The sequence below is a fragment of the Lactuca saligna genome, chromosome 7 (assembly GCF_052625555.1).
Source record: "Lactuca saligna cultivar CGN05327 chromosome 7, ASM5262555v1, whole genome shotgun sequence".
Lineage (NCBI taxonomy): Eukaryota > Viridiplantae > Streptophyta > Magnoliopsida > Asterales > Asteraceae > Lactuca > Lactuca saligna.
Window position 1 is genome coordinate 23,497,501 of NC_136423.1, and position 16,853 is coordinate 23,514,353.

General features: G+C 33.8%; 1 protein-coding gene across 1 annotated transcript; it reads left to right on the plus strand.

Moving 5' to 3' along the window:
- Window positions 1–14,346: 14,346 nt before the first annotated feature.
- LOC145005296 (signaling peptide TAXIMIN 1-like) lies at window positions 14,347–15,125 on the plus strand. The gene is made up of 2 exons (XM_078964376.1): window positions 14,347–14,648; window positions 14,906–15,125. The coding sequence occupies exons 1-2, from the start codon at window positions 14,524–14,526 to the stop codon at window positions 15,027–15,029; spliced, it is 249 nt and encodes an 82-aa protein (XP_078820502.1). The 5' UTR covers window positions 14,347–14,523; the 3' UTR covers window positions 15,030–15,125.
- Window positions 15,126–16,853: the final 1,728 nt, after the last annotated feature.

Sequence of the window (16,853 nt, forward strand, 5' to 3'; positions counted from 1 at the left end):
ACTCAACAAGTCGCATAGATGCACTCGACGAGTTGTGTCAACATAGACTGTTGACTCGAGTGTTAACTTCTATTGACTTTTAGAGTTTGGTCAAGACATGGATTATGGAGACCATGGAGGGGTAAAATGGTCTTTTACCCTTTCCAAGGGTTAGAGAAAGAGGTTAGCTTAAATTATTTAGGTTGTGGTGATAAGTATTAATTAGAGATGATTATGACGTGCAGGCGAGGATTAGACCGTTCGAGGAGTACGAGGTTTACTTGCTTACTTACGAGGTGAGTCTTCTCACTATACTTACCATGAGTGGTAACATTATGTGACCGAAGGGTCTTGTATACTTATATTAAGAATTGTGATATCCTGCATTATATCTTTGTGATTTATGCTGTGTATTATTCCGAGCTTTACTGAGTTAGGACCGGAGGGTCCAACCCGAGTTGTGGGACCGAAGGGTCTCCACCGAGACACATTGATCGTTGGGTCTCTATTGAGATATAGCCATGAGAGGCTAATGAGATCTGTGTTGTATTTTAGGGAATTCACTAAGCTTTGTGTTTACCGTGTTATGTGATATGGGTTTCAAGTACTTCTCAGGATCACGGAAAGACCCTAGCTTGATTGTACACACGAGATGGAGTTTATGTTTTAGAGGATCCTGGATTATTATCAGATAATTATTGATTGTGTTTTGTGATAATTTAAACAATTGTGGATTTTTGAAAAGTTATAATTGGAATTATGTGATTTTGAAAATGAAAATTTTAGCTGAAAATTTACAGTGTTATATAATCTTGCCAAAACAAGGCTCAATAAGGGGTTTAAGGCATGGAAGTTGGCCAAAACTTGATAAAGCTTGAGTCTTTATGCCTAAGGGGCCTAGTAGTTTCCAGATCCGATGTCTTAGCTTCAAAGCATGCTCAAAACCAAGAATAACTCAAGAAGAAGGTAGAAATGGCCATAAACTCTCTGATGGGGAGATCTAGCAAACAAGTGATCAAGGTAGTGGCTTTTTACCTTCAAATGGTTGCCACAACTAAATCGATGCCGGATCTATGGAGTCCTTCTTGTTCCAAGCTCTTAGATCTCCGAGTTTCTCCAAGTAATGCACCAAAACCCACACTCTTAGCCTTACTTACTCTCAAAATGGAAGGTAGCTCGATTAGGGTTTGTCTTTGGGTGATTAAGTGATAAGGGAGATTGGGTAGAGGACTTAAGGTCCTTTAAATAGGGTGCAAACACTAAAAATTAGGGTTTTCACACTCAACTCCAACTCGTCGAGTTGGTTCTAAAGTCCACGCGGCCATCTCAGTCCCTACTCGACGAGTTGGGACCCCCAACTCGTCGAGTTGCCCTATCAATATGAATATAAAACAATTAAACTTTATACATGGGAGTCGGGATGTTACATTCCCTTCACTTAACGGATAAAATTTGACGGAGTTAGCAATTAGGACCTTTTGTTAAAAGTTTTGAAACCATAATGACCATCTGTAAGGTTTTTTTAAAGTTAAGGACGAAACTTCAAATTTTATGAAACCACATGGACCATTTATGAAGTTTTGTCTACAATTTAGACAAAGGTTTAACATTCCAGGTATTGTATACACTTTGACAAATGAAATATAGCTTTGTAAAACAAAATGTTTTCAACCTAAGCGAAATTATTAGTTCAAGTAGCAAAAACGATATTAAAGGACTGTGAAACCGATGATAAAAGAAGAGGGAAAAGATAAAATGTATCATGTTCCATAATGGTATTTTGTCTAAATATGAACACCCACATTTTCTTTAAGAGCTCAAACTCTCAAGCCGATGGACTTCTGAAGTACATACTATCATGAGAGTGAGATCAAAATTAGAAAAAAAGATATATTTGTGATTCTATAAACGTGATGTCTGATGAGTCTTATTTTCATCATTACAAATAAAGCCCAATCCAGGTTTGATCATCAAGAGCTAGTTTTGTCTTATGGGAATTTCATCGAACGGCTGGTTGACAAAGACAAATAGACAATCCGTTAATGATTAATAAACTGGGATGCATCATATATATACTTGTTGACTTAAATTATAAAAGGAGTGCATAATTACATTTACTTTCAAGAGCGACCATGTGTGATTGCATAACAATTAACTATGTAGAAGGAAATGGCTAAATAAACACCCCAAATTACTATAAACACAACCTTACTAAAAAAACACTCCTATTAATTAGGGAATGATTAGTCTATTTATATCCATTACAAAGTCTAATCATATCCCTCGATTTTAATATTATATAAAGTTATTTTATTTTATTTTATTATAATAAATAAAAGCTATATTTATTATTATTATTATTATTATTATTATTATTATTATTTATTTTGTTTAATAATATTACTTCAATTTGAAGAAAAAATATACTTATTATATTTATCATCTATTGTTGTTTAACAGTTATCGTTATTATTATAATTATTAGTATTATTTATAGGTATATAATAATATAATATAAGTTTTGTTATTCTTATTACATAAAAACGTATGCATGTATATTACTTTATTATAATAAAAACAAGATAAATTTTATTTTATAGCAAATAAAATATTTTAGTATTAATTGTTGAAACAACGTGACAAAATATATACTGCAAAAAATGTTAATATTCAAGCATAAAATAAAAAAGAAAATATAAATAAAAAATAAAGAAAATCAAAATCAAAAGAAGAGACACGTGAATTAAAAAAACAAAAAAAAAAACAAAAAATTGGGTTAGTGTTTTGATTCGTACAGGGGATAGCTTTTATTGAATTAGAAGTATACGGACTTCAAGAAAAACACAGTGTTCAATATAAAAAAATACTGTTGACCTTTTTATTAGGGTGTTTATTTAGTAGCTATCATTTTATTATTTGGATCATTTCATTGACATTTTATAAAATCTCTTTTATTTTGTCATATAATGGTTTTTTTAAAAACATATTTTTTGTAAGTATAATCTTTAATGCATAAGGTTTTCTAAAAGCTTATTATGTATATTACATCTTTTTATTTTCTTATTTTGTCTATTATTTTTTCTTATTTTTGTATAATTTGGTAACAATATAAGTAAAAAATAGAAAATGTTATGATTATCAATGAAAAGCGTTAGAACTTCTACATGATCGGTTTTTTACTTTGACAAAATTGCAAGAATGGTCTCTGTGATATGTCCAAAATTGGTACTTTGGGCCAAACAGGTTTGGACTAGCATCAATAGTCCGGAAGTTTTCATTTTGCTGCGGTTTTGGTCCAAAACAATTTAAAAAATCTAAAAATGATAGATTTGCCCTTTTCCATTTGTTTTTTGCTTTTCTTTTTGTTATTTAATTATTTTCTAACTAAAAAAATAAAAATAAATAAAAGAAATATGTCTCTCTCTCTCTCTCTCTCTCGTATATGAACGCCCTCGTTTTTCCGGCAAATATAAACAACACCACCACCACCGGAAAATCCTTTGAAAACCTTCGCATTTCCGGCGAATATAAACAACAACACCACCGCTAAGGTTATCGACTTCATCTGTAAACTCGAGCCATAAACGATTTTGTCTGAAACGACTTCATCTCCTACACCATCTTCATCTGATTCCTTCTCCGACGAGTCTCAATTCCTTAGATCCGACGACTAGTAAGGGTTTTTCTGCCATCCTCTTCTTCTTCGCCGAAAACACCTCTTCTCAGTCGTCAGATCTGGATGTTATAGCAAACCCTAACGCCACCGTCTGTCATAGCTAACCCTAGCGTCGTTTTTCGTGTCTCTCTCCCTCTTATAGGTTCGTTTTCCGTTTTTCGTCTGTGTCTCTTCGTTTCACTCATACTCCGATGACGACACTAGGTTCAGGTTTGTGGTTTCTCTCCCACAGGTTGGAGACGAAGTGTATCTCTCTCCTTCGGCACCACCAACTGGTAATGACTTGTGGTTTGTGGCACCACAATCGACATACACCACCATTTCAGATCCGGCAAGTTAGATGACATTCCACTTCAGATCTTTGAATCGATTTTGGGTTTTGATTTGTGGGTGTTAAGTATGTGTAAGTGTTAAATGGATAGATGTTTGTTTTGATTTGGCTAGTGGTAAGCAAGAAACGAGAGAGAGAGAGAGAGAGAGAGAGAGAGAGAGAGAGAGAGAGAGAGAGAGAGAGAGAGAGAGAGATTTTATTTTATTTTATTTATTTTTATTTTTTCAGTTAAAAAATAATTAAATAACAAAAAGAAATGCAAAAAACAAATGGAAAAGGGTAAATCCGTCATTTTTATATTTTTTAAACTGTTTTGGACCAAAACCGCAGTAAAATGAAAACTTACGAACTATTAATGCTAGTCCAAACTTGTTTGGCCCAAATTAGCAATTTTGAACATACCACAGGGACCATTCTTGCAATTTTGTCTTTTACTTTTACGCATCTCTAGAATATGATATTTTAGGCAACTTTAAAAAAGTGAATAATTTATATTAATGGATTCATGATGAGAATAAAGGAATATAATGCATGTGAAATGATAGATGTAAACTTGTAAAGTAATGAATATTTGGAATTATTAAAATAGCATCAACTATTTTAGAAAAAAAGATTCATGTTAATATTTAAAAGAAAAAATTCCTACCACTATCTTAGTTTATTTGTTTTAATCTAATGGGCAGAAGATAAATATAATTTTTTTAGAAAGATAAGAAAAAAAAAAAAATTTAATCCCTTCTCTATCGAAAAACACCTCATGGTGATCTAATATATAAAACGCAACCTATAAAAGCTCGATAATAAGACATTGATTTTTAGTTTTATTTTATTTTATTAATAATGATACCACCGTTAGAAAATAACAAAAACCAGTATTAGAAAATGGGTTGGTTGGTTTAAATATCGCTTGATTTATAATTAAATGTTTTGCAATTTATTAAAGTAGTATATTATAAATAGATTATTGTATTTAGTAATATATATATATATATATATATATATATATATATATATATATATATATATATATATATATATATATATATATATATTGGAATTGCATCGTAAAAAACTAGCAAACAACTAGCGAAAACAAAACGATAACAATTAGTTCATGATCAAATTTTGAAGCCACCCGATTATAGTTTTCCTTATTTTACGATTCATACTACAAAACCAATTATTAGAGAACGAAACGATAGAATCAAACATCAACTCTCTCTTATACTTCACAATGCTAAAAACTAACACGTTTTGATAAGTCCAAAGAATCCAAATTAAAGTAGCGCAAGCCATCTCAATGATCTTCAAGCATTTGCAACAACTTGACTATCAATCCATTCAAAAACATCTTCAATAGAGTTAAATGACAACACCATTATGTCTACCCATCTCACAAACTTAATCCATAATTGACGAGTCAACGAACACTTAAAGAATAAATGAATGCCATCTTCAACCACCTCCCCACATCAAGGAAATAAAAGATATGTCACCAGCACCCATAGGAAACGGCACGAGATCTAAACGAGATCCGGCAGACTTCACGGAGAATATGTCCTCCACCACCAAACCCATCTCCACGGATCCAATCTATCTGTAACTATGGTAGATGCATTGTTTATAAAACTTTTAGAAAACGAATAAAACCAGTGTTTTAAAAATCCGTTTGAACTGGTCGAACCGAAAACGGGAACGAGAGCGGTTCAATAACGACCAGTTTAATGCTAAGTTTTAGAGTGTCAAGTTATCCATGTATGACTTTGTAATGGTTTGACTCTTGTAGATCCACCTGCATTTGGTAGAGTAGCCTTGTGACATGAGAGAGAGAGAGAGAGAGAGAGAGAGATGTAAACACCTCTATATAAAATGGTTTCATACCACTTGTAGATGTGTGCTTGAGATATATAGTTCATAGTGAGTAGCGACTGAGATATTTATAAAGTTCTAGTCTAGTACCCTTTTTGTACTCATTTACTATGATCAAATACATCTTTTAGCACCCAAATCATCGTGTTCCTTGTGTTTTTTAATTCTGTATGCCAAATCAAATGCTTATAATTCACATCAATTGGTATTAGAGCGGGTCTTCGAAGATCAAAACGATTTTTTTTAATGAAACGGTTCTCGATTTGGCTACATTCAACACAATTGGAACGTTTATGGTGAATCTTTGATCTCTCTAAATCTCTTTGAGTCGTGCTTGCGTTCTTGAATTGTTTGATCATTTTGACTTATTGGATCATTTTTTTTTTTTTTGAAAAAACTCATTTGTTATGATCCAATAATTTTTGCATTAATCAAGCCCGATCCAATCCTATTCTTTTGTTTGATTCGACTCTCAAATTGCAATTATTCGTTTTAATCAAAAATTAGACCGAAATCATATTAGATCCATTATTGTTCATGTTTGTTTTTAAGTCCAAAAATCATATAATAGATCCATTGCTGTTACTCGATATCTTAAGCCCATAATTTTGAAAGGTTACCGTTCACAATCCATTATGCCTAAAAGGTATTTCGATCCGATATCTTAAAACACGGAGCCCAATGACTTATTCAATTCATTCAATCGAAGCTGTTGTTGGCCAATGTTCCTTGTCTTCATACGCTTTATCAGATTGTACATTTTTGAAGAGCATATCTCGATTTTTTGATTAACGTGTTCTTGAGTTCCAGTTTTCGTTTCAGCGATTCTGTTAATTGATTAGAAGTTGTTTGTGATTCTAAACTTGTGAATCGATTAAATTAGTTGTGTTCAATCACAAAATTGATTTTCAAGTTATAGCTCAGAAATCAAAAATTGGATCTTTGGTTTGGATGAATATGGTCAAGAACACTTGAATATGATGAAGAACAGTTGATTGAACATGTTTTAATCTGAAATTTGTTGTTAGAATCATAAATTTCATGTTTGTTGATTTTTGACTTCGAAAAGTCAAACACATAAAAAGTCAAACTCGTTTTTTATGTGCTGAATCGATGAATTGGATGTTGAAATTGGAAGATACAAGTTGTGTTTGGGCTATGAATGTCGAAATCATGCTTGATTTGGGGATCAATTCCGATAATTTATTGGATTTATGTTCTTGATGTCGTACACAGTAAGTGAGTCTCATTCGATACTTGAAGAATGATTTGGAAATCGAAGCCTTTTCGTGGTCAATATTGATATTGAAGCAGGATACTTGAAAATCTAAAGGAGTTAAGTTTTGATTCCGAAGGTCCATTTTATGTTGAACGTAGATTTTTGGAGTCGACACTTGATTTGAAAGCTTTGGAATCGAATTTGGTATGGAGTAGTTCGAATAGAGTATTGAGAAGTGTCTTGGAGTTTGGTTGATAACAAAAGGAAGAAGGATCAATAGGTTTGATGTCGATTGATGATTACTATTTGAAATCAAATGACTTGAAGTCGACGTTCTTTACCTGACTTCGAAGGTTTGGGTTGACTTTGATGAATGGGTATGTCAACGATAGACAGTTTTGGATGTTCTAGGTTAACTGAAGAATGAAGGTTTGAAGTCGACATCAATGTCTATAATGGAAGGGTTGAAATGGGAGAATCAATTTCTAAGGGTTGAAGGATTCATTATGAGTATTGACATCGAGGGTCGACTGATTGTGGAATCGAAATCTGTGACATCCCCAAAATCACGGCCAGAAAAGACCGGTTTTGTTTATACTTTATTTTAAAATTAGAGTTATCTTTTAATAAAAGGGTTGCAGAATTTGTCCCAAAACAATAATATGATAAAGATTTATCAAAAGCATTTCCATAGAAATGTATTTCATTAAAAGACTCGGGATGTCATGTTCGTACAGATCAAAAGTATAAACAGTACAATATAAGCCTTACTACATTATTTCATATCTACAGGCCTATATCCGTAATCCCTCGTCCAAAACATCACACCTATGCTCATGCGCCACTACCTGTAATACATAAAACTAAGTGGGTCAGGCTTGGGAGCCTGGTGAGTACATAGGGTTTTCAACCCACAATAAATAAGTTTATTAATTTCATCAATCAACAATAACCCGATTACGCGTTCCCGTTGTCCTCACTTTACGTCCCTAAACACCTATCATAAGGGACCTAGCCTAAGGATCATCATCGGGACGGACACTACTGCTAAGGGGATTCCTCAGCAATAAATGTCCTAATAGGCAACCATGTGGGGGATGAAGTACACCGGTGAACACATCGTTCACAACACCTACAGGTTGCGAGCCTGCTAGTGTTCCACTGGACTGTCTAGAAGAGTCTGTGGTCGTCATCTATACTCCGCTAGATGACCGGATCAACAACAACAACATCGAGGCCTCTCATCATTTTATCACACATCGTCTTATTACATCTACCCATGTTTTACCCCAACATTTTTGTAGATATAAAATACATATACAGTTTAAATCATTTAAAACTTGTATAAAAACATTCATCCAACATAGATAACAAGTATACAGATAATATGCACATATAGCACGTAATGTATAAAATACTTCATATCTATGTGTAAGATGAAAGTAACTATGCACTCACCTGATTAGGTGGTGACTCAGCACTCGGACAGCGCTTCGATACTCTCAAAATGATATTCCTTCGATAAAACCTAGTATCGATACCACTAGGGTTTAGTCTAATGATAACCGTGACAAATTAATGATCTAACTATTATTATTATTATATAAGCGTTAATAACAGTCAATATAACTCATAATAATAGCCCAAATAATTATTTTAAGGACCTAATAACATTCCTATATTCAAACATAAGCTAAACTAAAGATAGGATAGGTACAGCTCACTTACAGTGAGTTTTTCTCAAAAACCGGGCTTCACTGGAGCAACGTTCCCGAGCCGAAAGGCTGTTTTCTTGGGACTCTGGGAGCCTCGGGGCTTCCTTCGGGTGCTAGGGGGTTTACCTAGGCTTTTAGGGGGGTTAGGGAGCTTAGAGAGAGAGTTTAGAGAGAGAGAGAGAGAAAGAAGAGGGGTGAGGGGTGAGGAAATGAGGGAACCCGACACCTCTATTTATAGGGGAGAAATCTGATGGACTCGCTGAGTCTGAGTCATGACTCGCCGAGTTCGTCCATGTGGTGGCCTTCTGGTGGTGCCACGTGTCCAATTCTGGTGGTGCCACATCACCCCCTATCGCGTATCAACCTTCAAACTTGGAAAAATCATAACTTTCGCATACGAGCTCCGTTTTCGACGTTCTTTATATCCACGCGTAGGTAAAATCAAGATCTACAACTTTCATTTAGACTCCGTCGGCTAATTCTCAACCGATCTCAAATTTAACAGTAGGAGGCGTTTAAACTGTTAAATGACCGCGAAGAGTTCATAACTCCTTCATACGGACTCCGTTTTTGTCTGTCTTTTTACCGTTGAGTTCCTATTAATGAGATCTTCAACTCTCATTTAGGTCGCGTAAGCCAAAAACTGCTCGAACTAAAATTCGAGTTTCGGGTCGTGCACTGCTAAGCCGAATCTTAGCAAAATATAACTTCTTCATACGAAGTCAGATTTGGGCGTTATTTTTATCGATGTTCTTAGTTTAACATATTCTATGACTTTTGTTTAGATTGCTAAGGCTAAAAAGTCTTCTATCGTAAATTCACTATTTACGTCTCCCGGTGCTGTGCCGGTTTTGCCGTAAAACTTCGGCGGGCCATAACTTCTTCGTTATAACTCGGATTTCGGCGTTCTTTATATGTACGGAAACCTTGTGACATATTCTACAAATTTATGTAGAGATATCGGGATTATCTCACACGTTAATTTTGACACTCATTTTTATTCTTTATTAATTATACATTTATAATTAAATAATAAACACATAAACACATAATTCATATAATACTCAAATATTTCATATTTATTACTAAAAAAAGAGTTACAATAGTTGACCTAGACTATTACATTGAAAAAAATGCTTAGCCCTGAAACCCGGGCGTTACAATTTTCTCCCCCTTAGGATGATTCCGTCCCGGAATCATGCATCAGCAAACAGATGTGGATAGCGACTCATCATGTCATCCTCTGTTTCCCAAGTGAGATTCGGCGCATTCGAATGTTTCCATCGGACTAGAACTAAGTCGACCATCTTGCGTCATAACTTCTTAGTCTTACGGTCAACAATTGCCTCAGGCTCTTCGATCAGCCTTTTATTCTCATCCATCCTTAACTCTGAAATTGGAATTATGTCGGGAACATCTCCCATGAACTGTAAAACAAAGGCTATGTATTCGAAGTCGAGGCTGAGTGACTAAAAGCGAAGGCTATGTATTCAATGTCGAGGGTCCATTGCCGAGCATCGATGTCGAGGGTCTAAAATGATTTTGATGTTAATTTTGGTCAATGGTCGATATTTCGTTCCTATTCAACCGGAACAAACGATTTGGGGAAGAAAACAAACACTTTCAGTTTGTACCCCTGTATTTTGTAAGAAATGGAAAAACACACTTCGAAATGGAGTTAAAAGTTTGTGAAGAATGAATAATTTTCGTGTTGCATCCCTGAAGTTTCTAAGTATTGGCAGAATTTACCCAAATTCACAATTGGGCTAAAAATTCTGAACATGGGAAATTTACGTATTTGGCCCTTGCAATTAATATGAATTGACACTTTATGCCCAATTTTTGCAATTTGGGTAAAGTTTCACATCTTAGGCTGCTTTGGACGCACCGGGTCACTACAAATTTTCTAAATTGATAGTTTCTACCCAAAAATTGTGAAATTTTGTCAAAGGCGATCCGTGAACGAATTCGAAATTTGAGTTTTTTTGGATAATCCGGATTTATGCAAAAAGTTTATGCCATGTGTTAAGGGGGAGTTTTAATAGAAAATTTCCGATTTCGAGTGCTTTCTCATTCCTGTTTGGTTTTATAATCATTTTTCGATTGTTAAAAAGGGGAGAGAATTAAATATGGGAATTCAAAAGTTGAATTTTTCATATTACGCGTACTTGAAGATCGAAGTGACCTTGAGCATTTGAAGTTTATGAAGTGATTTGGATTGGAGATTCGGAAGTGATTAGTTCATGATGGGTTTGGACTTATTGAAGATTTTTAGGGTGTGCTTTTATGCTCAAAATTGGGTAATCTTGTGGAGGTTTGGATACTCCTAATTTCCTTTTGATGGTCGGTTTGGAAGGAATCACACCTTAGAACCCGGATTGGAAGGTCATTGAAGAAATAAAGATTTGAAGTTCATCTCTACATGTCACGCTTAAGGATTGGTTCGTGAAGTTGCACGATTTTGGAAAATTGAAGCGGGTCATCCATTCATAACTTTGATGGGGAGAATGTTGCGATGCAAAGTTATCAATATATGAAAAAGAGATCAAGGTAACGATTTGTTACGTTCAAGTGATGCTAAAATGGAGTAGACTTCCGATCCATAATTGTTCCTTGCCTCAAACTTCTTGATCTTCAAGCTCCTTGCACCAAAACCTTCCTTGCAAGCTTATCAACACACAAATATGGAGAAAAAACATGATTTAGGGCTTCTGAGCTCAAAGGGGGTTATAAGGGAGGCTAATGACCCTTTAAATAGGTTGCAAAACCCCGAAAATTAGAGTTTCATCCTCCAGTTCCAACTCGTCGAGTTGGTCACTTAACTTACACGGCCAAATTAGTTCCTACTCGGCGAGCCAGGGCATTCAACTCGTCGAGTGGACTTTTCAAAATGAAAAATAAAGTTGTAAAGTTAATATCTGAGAGTCGGGGTGTTACAACATTACTTAAAAACCCATTATATTACTTAAAAAACATAAAAATTTAAAAACTAAATTATTGAAAAAACATAAAAACATAAAATTTTAAACCTAAATTAATAAACAAACATAGAAAATAAAACATAAATATTAATAACCTTTGAACCTAATTTTCATATTTGTCACGGACTTGTTGTTGAATTTTTAAAAATGTTGCTAGATTTTTCGAGTTGATATCTGGTTAGGGCTTTGTGTTTATAATTTGAAAATCGGTAAGTGCTATTTTTTGGCGTCGAGTTTCCTTAATTTTTTTTTTTTAAAAAAAAAAAGCAAGAAAAAGTAGAGTTGTCATTTTTTTTTTTTTCAAAATCACGTCTTCGCAACTTGCTTTTCCGGATGAAAACGCCGCATGTTTCGCTTTGTCCCTTCCTGGTGGTCGACGAAGTTGGACTTTCGGTGGACCCTCCACCTCGGTGTCGTCGAAATCATCATTAAAATTGAGACCAAAACCAACATCCAACTCATAACTTCTCGAACATTTGTTGGAGTCGGTGGTCGATTCCGAATGCGCAGTCTTTGGATTAAAGACCCATTTTGGACCCTTACGACAAATATCCCATGCTTTTTTGTACCCGAATGGTTTACCATTGTTGGTAAGCTTTTATTGGTAGCATACGGTTGTAAGAATATTGAAATTGTTGCTACCACTTTTGTGCATGTTTTAAAAATTATCAAATATGTAATTAAATTTAGTGTAAGCCGCTCGTAAGTCACGCCATTTCAATTGATCGTGTCGTAGGTCCGTTTTGTTTGCATTCCTAATCATGCGTGAAAGTGGTCCAAACACGATTCCAAAAACTTTCTCCGGATTGTGCGTTGCCTCTTTTCACGTCGCACGATACGAAAACCCAAGATTTCGATAAAGCTTCCTCATTTTCTTTGCTCCAAACCGTAGGTTTTTTTTCCTTTTCCTTTCTGCTACCTTTTTCTAGATGATGTTTGTGTTTCTGGTACCTATTCGTCATCATAATTTTCGAGTTTCATAGGTTGAGATTCAGAAAGTGAGACTTGTGATGGTTGTGCTTTTTTCTAGATGATGTTTGTGTTTCTGGTACATGTTCGTCATCATAATTGTCGAGGTTTATAGGTTGAGATTGAGAAAATGAGACTTGTGATGGTTGTGCTTTTGATTGTTGAGGTTAAGAAGGTTGGGGTTGAAATTGTTAAGAGTGTTGTTGAAAAATTTGAAATTTGGGTTGATTGAATTGTTGTGGTCGTTTTTGTTGGTAGTAGTTTGAGTGATATGGAAAGTTGGTGAATAAAGGTTGTTGTTGGATTGAAGATGTTAACCATTGCATGCTATTAAGATGTGCATATTGATCATTTGAAGTGTTTGAGGTGTTTGGAGTGGATGATGTATTTTGATTTGGATCCATAATTTAATGAAAAAAAAAAAATGAGAGAGCAGAAAGATGTGTGTTTTTGTAGTGTGAAATCTATCCTAATAAATTAAAATCATTTTTGATAACTGTTATGTTTTTATTCCATTTGACATATAAAATTTTCTAAGATTTTTTGATTTTTTTTGTTCACTTGTCATTTTATGGTTTTTTTCTATTTTATTAAATTTCATATAATATTTAAATGTAATAATAAATACATATCAATTTCAGTCGTGTGAAATTGTCCAAAACATGATTCCAAAAACAATAATTCAATATCTTTTTCTTATAAATTCAAATTTTCTAAATTTTTAGATCTTCATATTTAATATTCCATTTTGAATAAACTCGTATAGTATACAAGTATCACAACTAATGTGTATAAAATGATTGGTATTTATAATTATAAGATGTGTGGTTTATATTTGAAAATTAATTTTTACAAACACAAACATATACATATTCAACATTCAACGGTGCAATTTTTAACCGTTTGAAAAAGTTTTCGCTCATTGTTAATCTTCAAGCGTATAGGGGTCACGTCACAACACATCCACACTCCTTTGAGGCGGTGTTAACACATGGATAGATGTGAAAAATCGAATACCACACATGCTTTCCTCAACCATACCGAACAACCTAACCTACAAAAACAAGTGATTGTTTATTAATTATTAATCACAAGGAAAAATAGAGTATACTAAGCTTTATGTCTTGTAGTATTGAAAAATTGCATTTTGACAGGAACATGTAAAAATGTCTATAGTACTACGAAAATAGTGATAGTATTGAGAAATTGTATTTTGATAGAACCCTTGTGAAGTTGATTTTATTGAGAAATACATTGGAGGATTTAAGTAGGTGGACCCACCGACCCATTTGACAACATGTTTGGTATATTTCCCTACCTTTCCACCCATTTGATAGGGAAGGCGTTGAAATTTGTGGCTAACAGGGTCATTGTAAAAAATACCTTAAATACATATAATTGTAATAAACTTTTCTGTGTAAAAATCAAATTACATCTTAAATGAATCACTATGAAGTATTAACATTATTTTTATATTATTTGTTAATTTTCCAAAAAAGAATAAAAAAATCAGTATTTAAAATCTGAAATGAATTTATATAAAACGTTGTTCATTTTAATCAACAAAAATGTATTGCAGGTTGGGTATGGAGTGTGGGGTGGGGTTGGTTGTGTATAGCTGTCAGAGTAGTTTATCTTGTTTTCTACCGTATATTGTGTTCTCCGTCAACAAGGTGTCAACGTCTCCTTAAACCTTAATCCTTATCTTCTTCTTCTTCTTCCTCTAGATTCCAAATTCAATTCAATCATTACATCCAAAATCGGAATCAATCTCACCGGAAGAAATGTGTTGTTGCGGCGGTGATGACGACGACTGTAGATGCAGACCGTTAGGGTTTCTCTTAGGCCTACCGTTCGCCTTCGTCGCCCTCATCCTCACTATCATCGGCGTCGTTATCTGGATCGTCGGGTAACTCTCTCTCTCCCAATTTTGTAGCGTTGTCAACAATTTTTTGAATAAATTATGAAGCGAATTTTAGATTGAACAAACGGAGATATCAACGAGAAGTCGAGTAAAGTTTTATGTTGTGATTTTTTTAAAATGATTTTTGAAAGCGAAATCATAGATCGAAGAACAAGAAGTATAAACTGAAAAACAGAAAGTAAAGTTCGTAGATTGAAGAAGATGAAATGCTGAATTGTATTTTGGATTCGATATGTTTACAGGTTGATCTTGAGCTGTTTATGCCCTTGTTGTTTCTGTGTAACGGTGATCGTAGAGTTGGCGATATCGTTGATCAAAGCTCCATTCTCTGTCATGAAATGGTTTACTGAACAAATTCCTTGTTAGATCTTTTTGTTTGCATACACGAATATGAAATCTGAATCGTTTTATCTTTTGTATAAATCTTCTCAATAATTTATATATTTTTTTCTTGGAGTTGTATACGTTTTGAAATTAATTGTTACATATTAAATAAACATAATAAGACGATATGTAATAAAATATAGGTTGTAGGAAATATATTTATATGCTTGAAGTTGTAGTAAATATCTACTAATCGTCTACGTATCTTGATTATTCAAGAAATTAATATGTAGAATGATAAAAAGGTTATATTTTATATATCTTTGAAATATCTAAATTTAATACGTAGCCACTTATATTCTACAAGTATAATAGTATCTTTTATATATCTGTTAATAATTTCAAGCTTTCAACAATAATATTATTAAATCTGGTTTGATTAACCTAACCTAACCAAACCAAAAAGAAAATCTGGTTTAAACCACTTTATAGGACCAAAAAAGAAAATCAAGAAAAAAGAAAAAAAAAAAAATCCGACGCTCTATTTGTTCAAGGGGGTAATTTTGATGAGTCTCATCAAAGAGATTGCGTCACATGTCATCATTCATCATCCTATTTGTTGGTTTATATAATTTTGGATAAATCTTATCTATACGAAAATTATGTTTTTTATTTTTATTTTTATTTTATTATTATTTTTTAACTGCAAACATATTTCTACTAAATTACTTTTAACACCATTTGTGTTCCGAACGAAACTTGAACTCTCAACATCAAAGAAAGATAACAGCATCTTATAAATTTAAAGATCATATTTTGAACTAAACAGACAACAAACGTATATTGATTAATGTTTAGGTCAAACCTAATTAGGGTTTATGTATTTTATATATTTTTATATAATTATCATTTAAGTAATCAACCAATTTTTAATAGTTATTATGATATTAGAGCTCCAGATTAAAATTTTACTGCTGATCATAACCAGCAGCTGCCACCCTTCACCTCCAATGACATTATCTAATAGTCGTCAGATGTGTTTTTATTATGCTCAATGTTTATCTTTTTCTTATTTCTTTTCCTAAATAATAATACAACCGTCGACACTAAACTAGAGTTCCTCGACTTCTTCTATTGCCTCGTCTGCTTTTGTGTTCTTCTCGGATGACCCTTCTCCTCGGTTGACATCTTCTTCTTTGGATCTTTTTTTCGAGTTAGACTCTTCCGATGCTGTTGTTGCCTCCCTCCGATGGTTTCTTCTTCGCCAGGCAAACCTCTGATCTTCAATCATCACTCTCTCTCTATCAACACTGTAGTTGTTGATCTCGCCAGAATTGACTCTGTCTATCGCTGCTCGAGACCTTTTTTCTTTCTCACAATCTTTCATCGAACTCTTCTGTCGTCGGTTCCATGATTGTCCCTACCGCTATCACTCTTCTCTTCTTCTACAATGGAATCGTCTCTGGCCACCAGTTTTTCTCTCTTCTTCTCTGCAGAAAGTTAGTTACGTTGTTAATGGCTATGAAAATTATAAGGGATATTATCTCACTGATGGTATACATCTTACATAAATTTTATTTATCAAGTTTATTACTCATCTGTAACTCCAAAAGCAAAAGTTCTTTGCTCAGACCGGTGGGAGTAACTACTGTCTCTACCATACCACCCACCCCTGACATCATCATAAACACCACCCCTCCACCGTGGTTTGGGTGCGGTGGAGGCTGCACCGTGGTACCTCCAGGGAGCGCTCATTTACTCTATTTTCCAAACATTGACCGTTGTGAATTGTTGATATATATATATATATATATATATATATATATATATATATATATATATATATATATATATATATATATATAT

Coding starts and splice junctions, on each gene's coding strand:
- LOC145005296 (XM_078964376.1), top strand. CDS start 14,524: ATGTGTTGTTGCGGCGGTGATGACGACGACTGTAGATGCAGACCGTTA. Junction 14,649..14,905: donor GTCGTTATCTGGATCGTCGG/GTAACTCTCTCT, acceptor ATATGTTTACAG/GTTGATCTTGAGCTGTTTAT.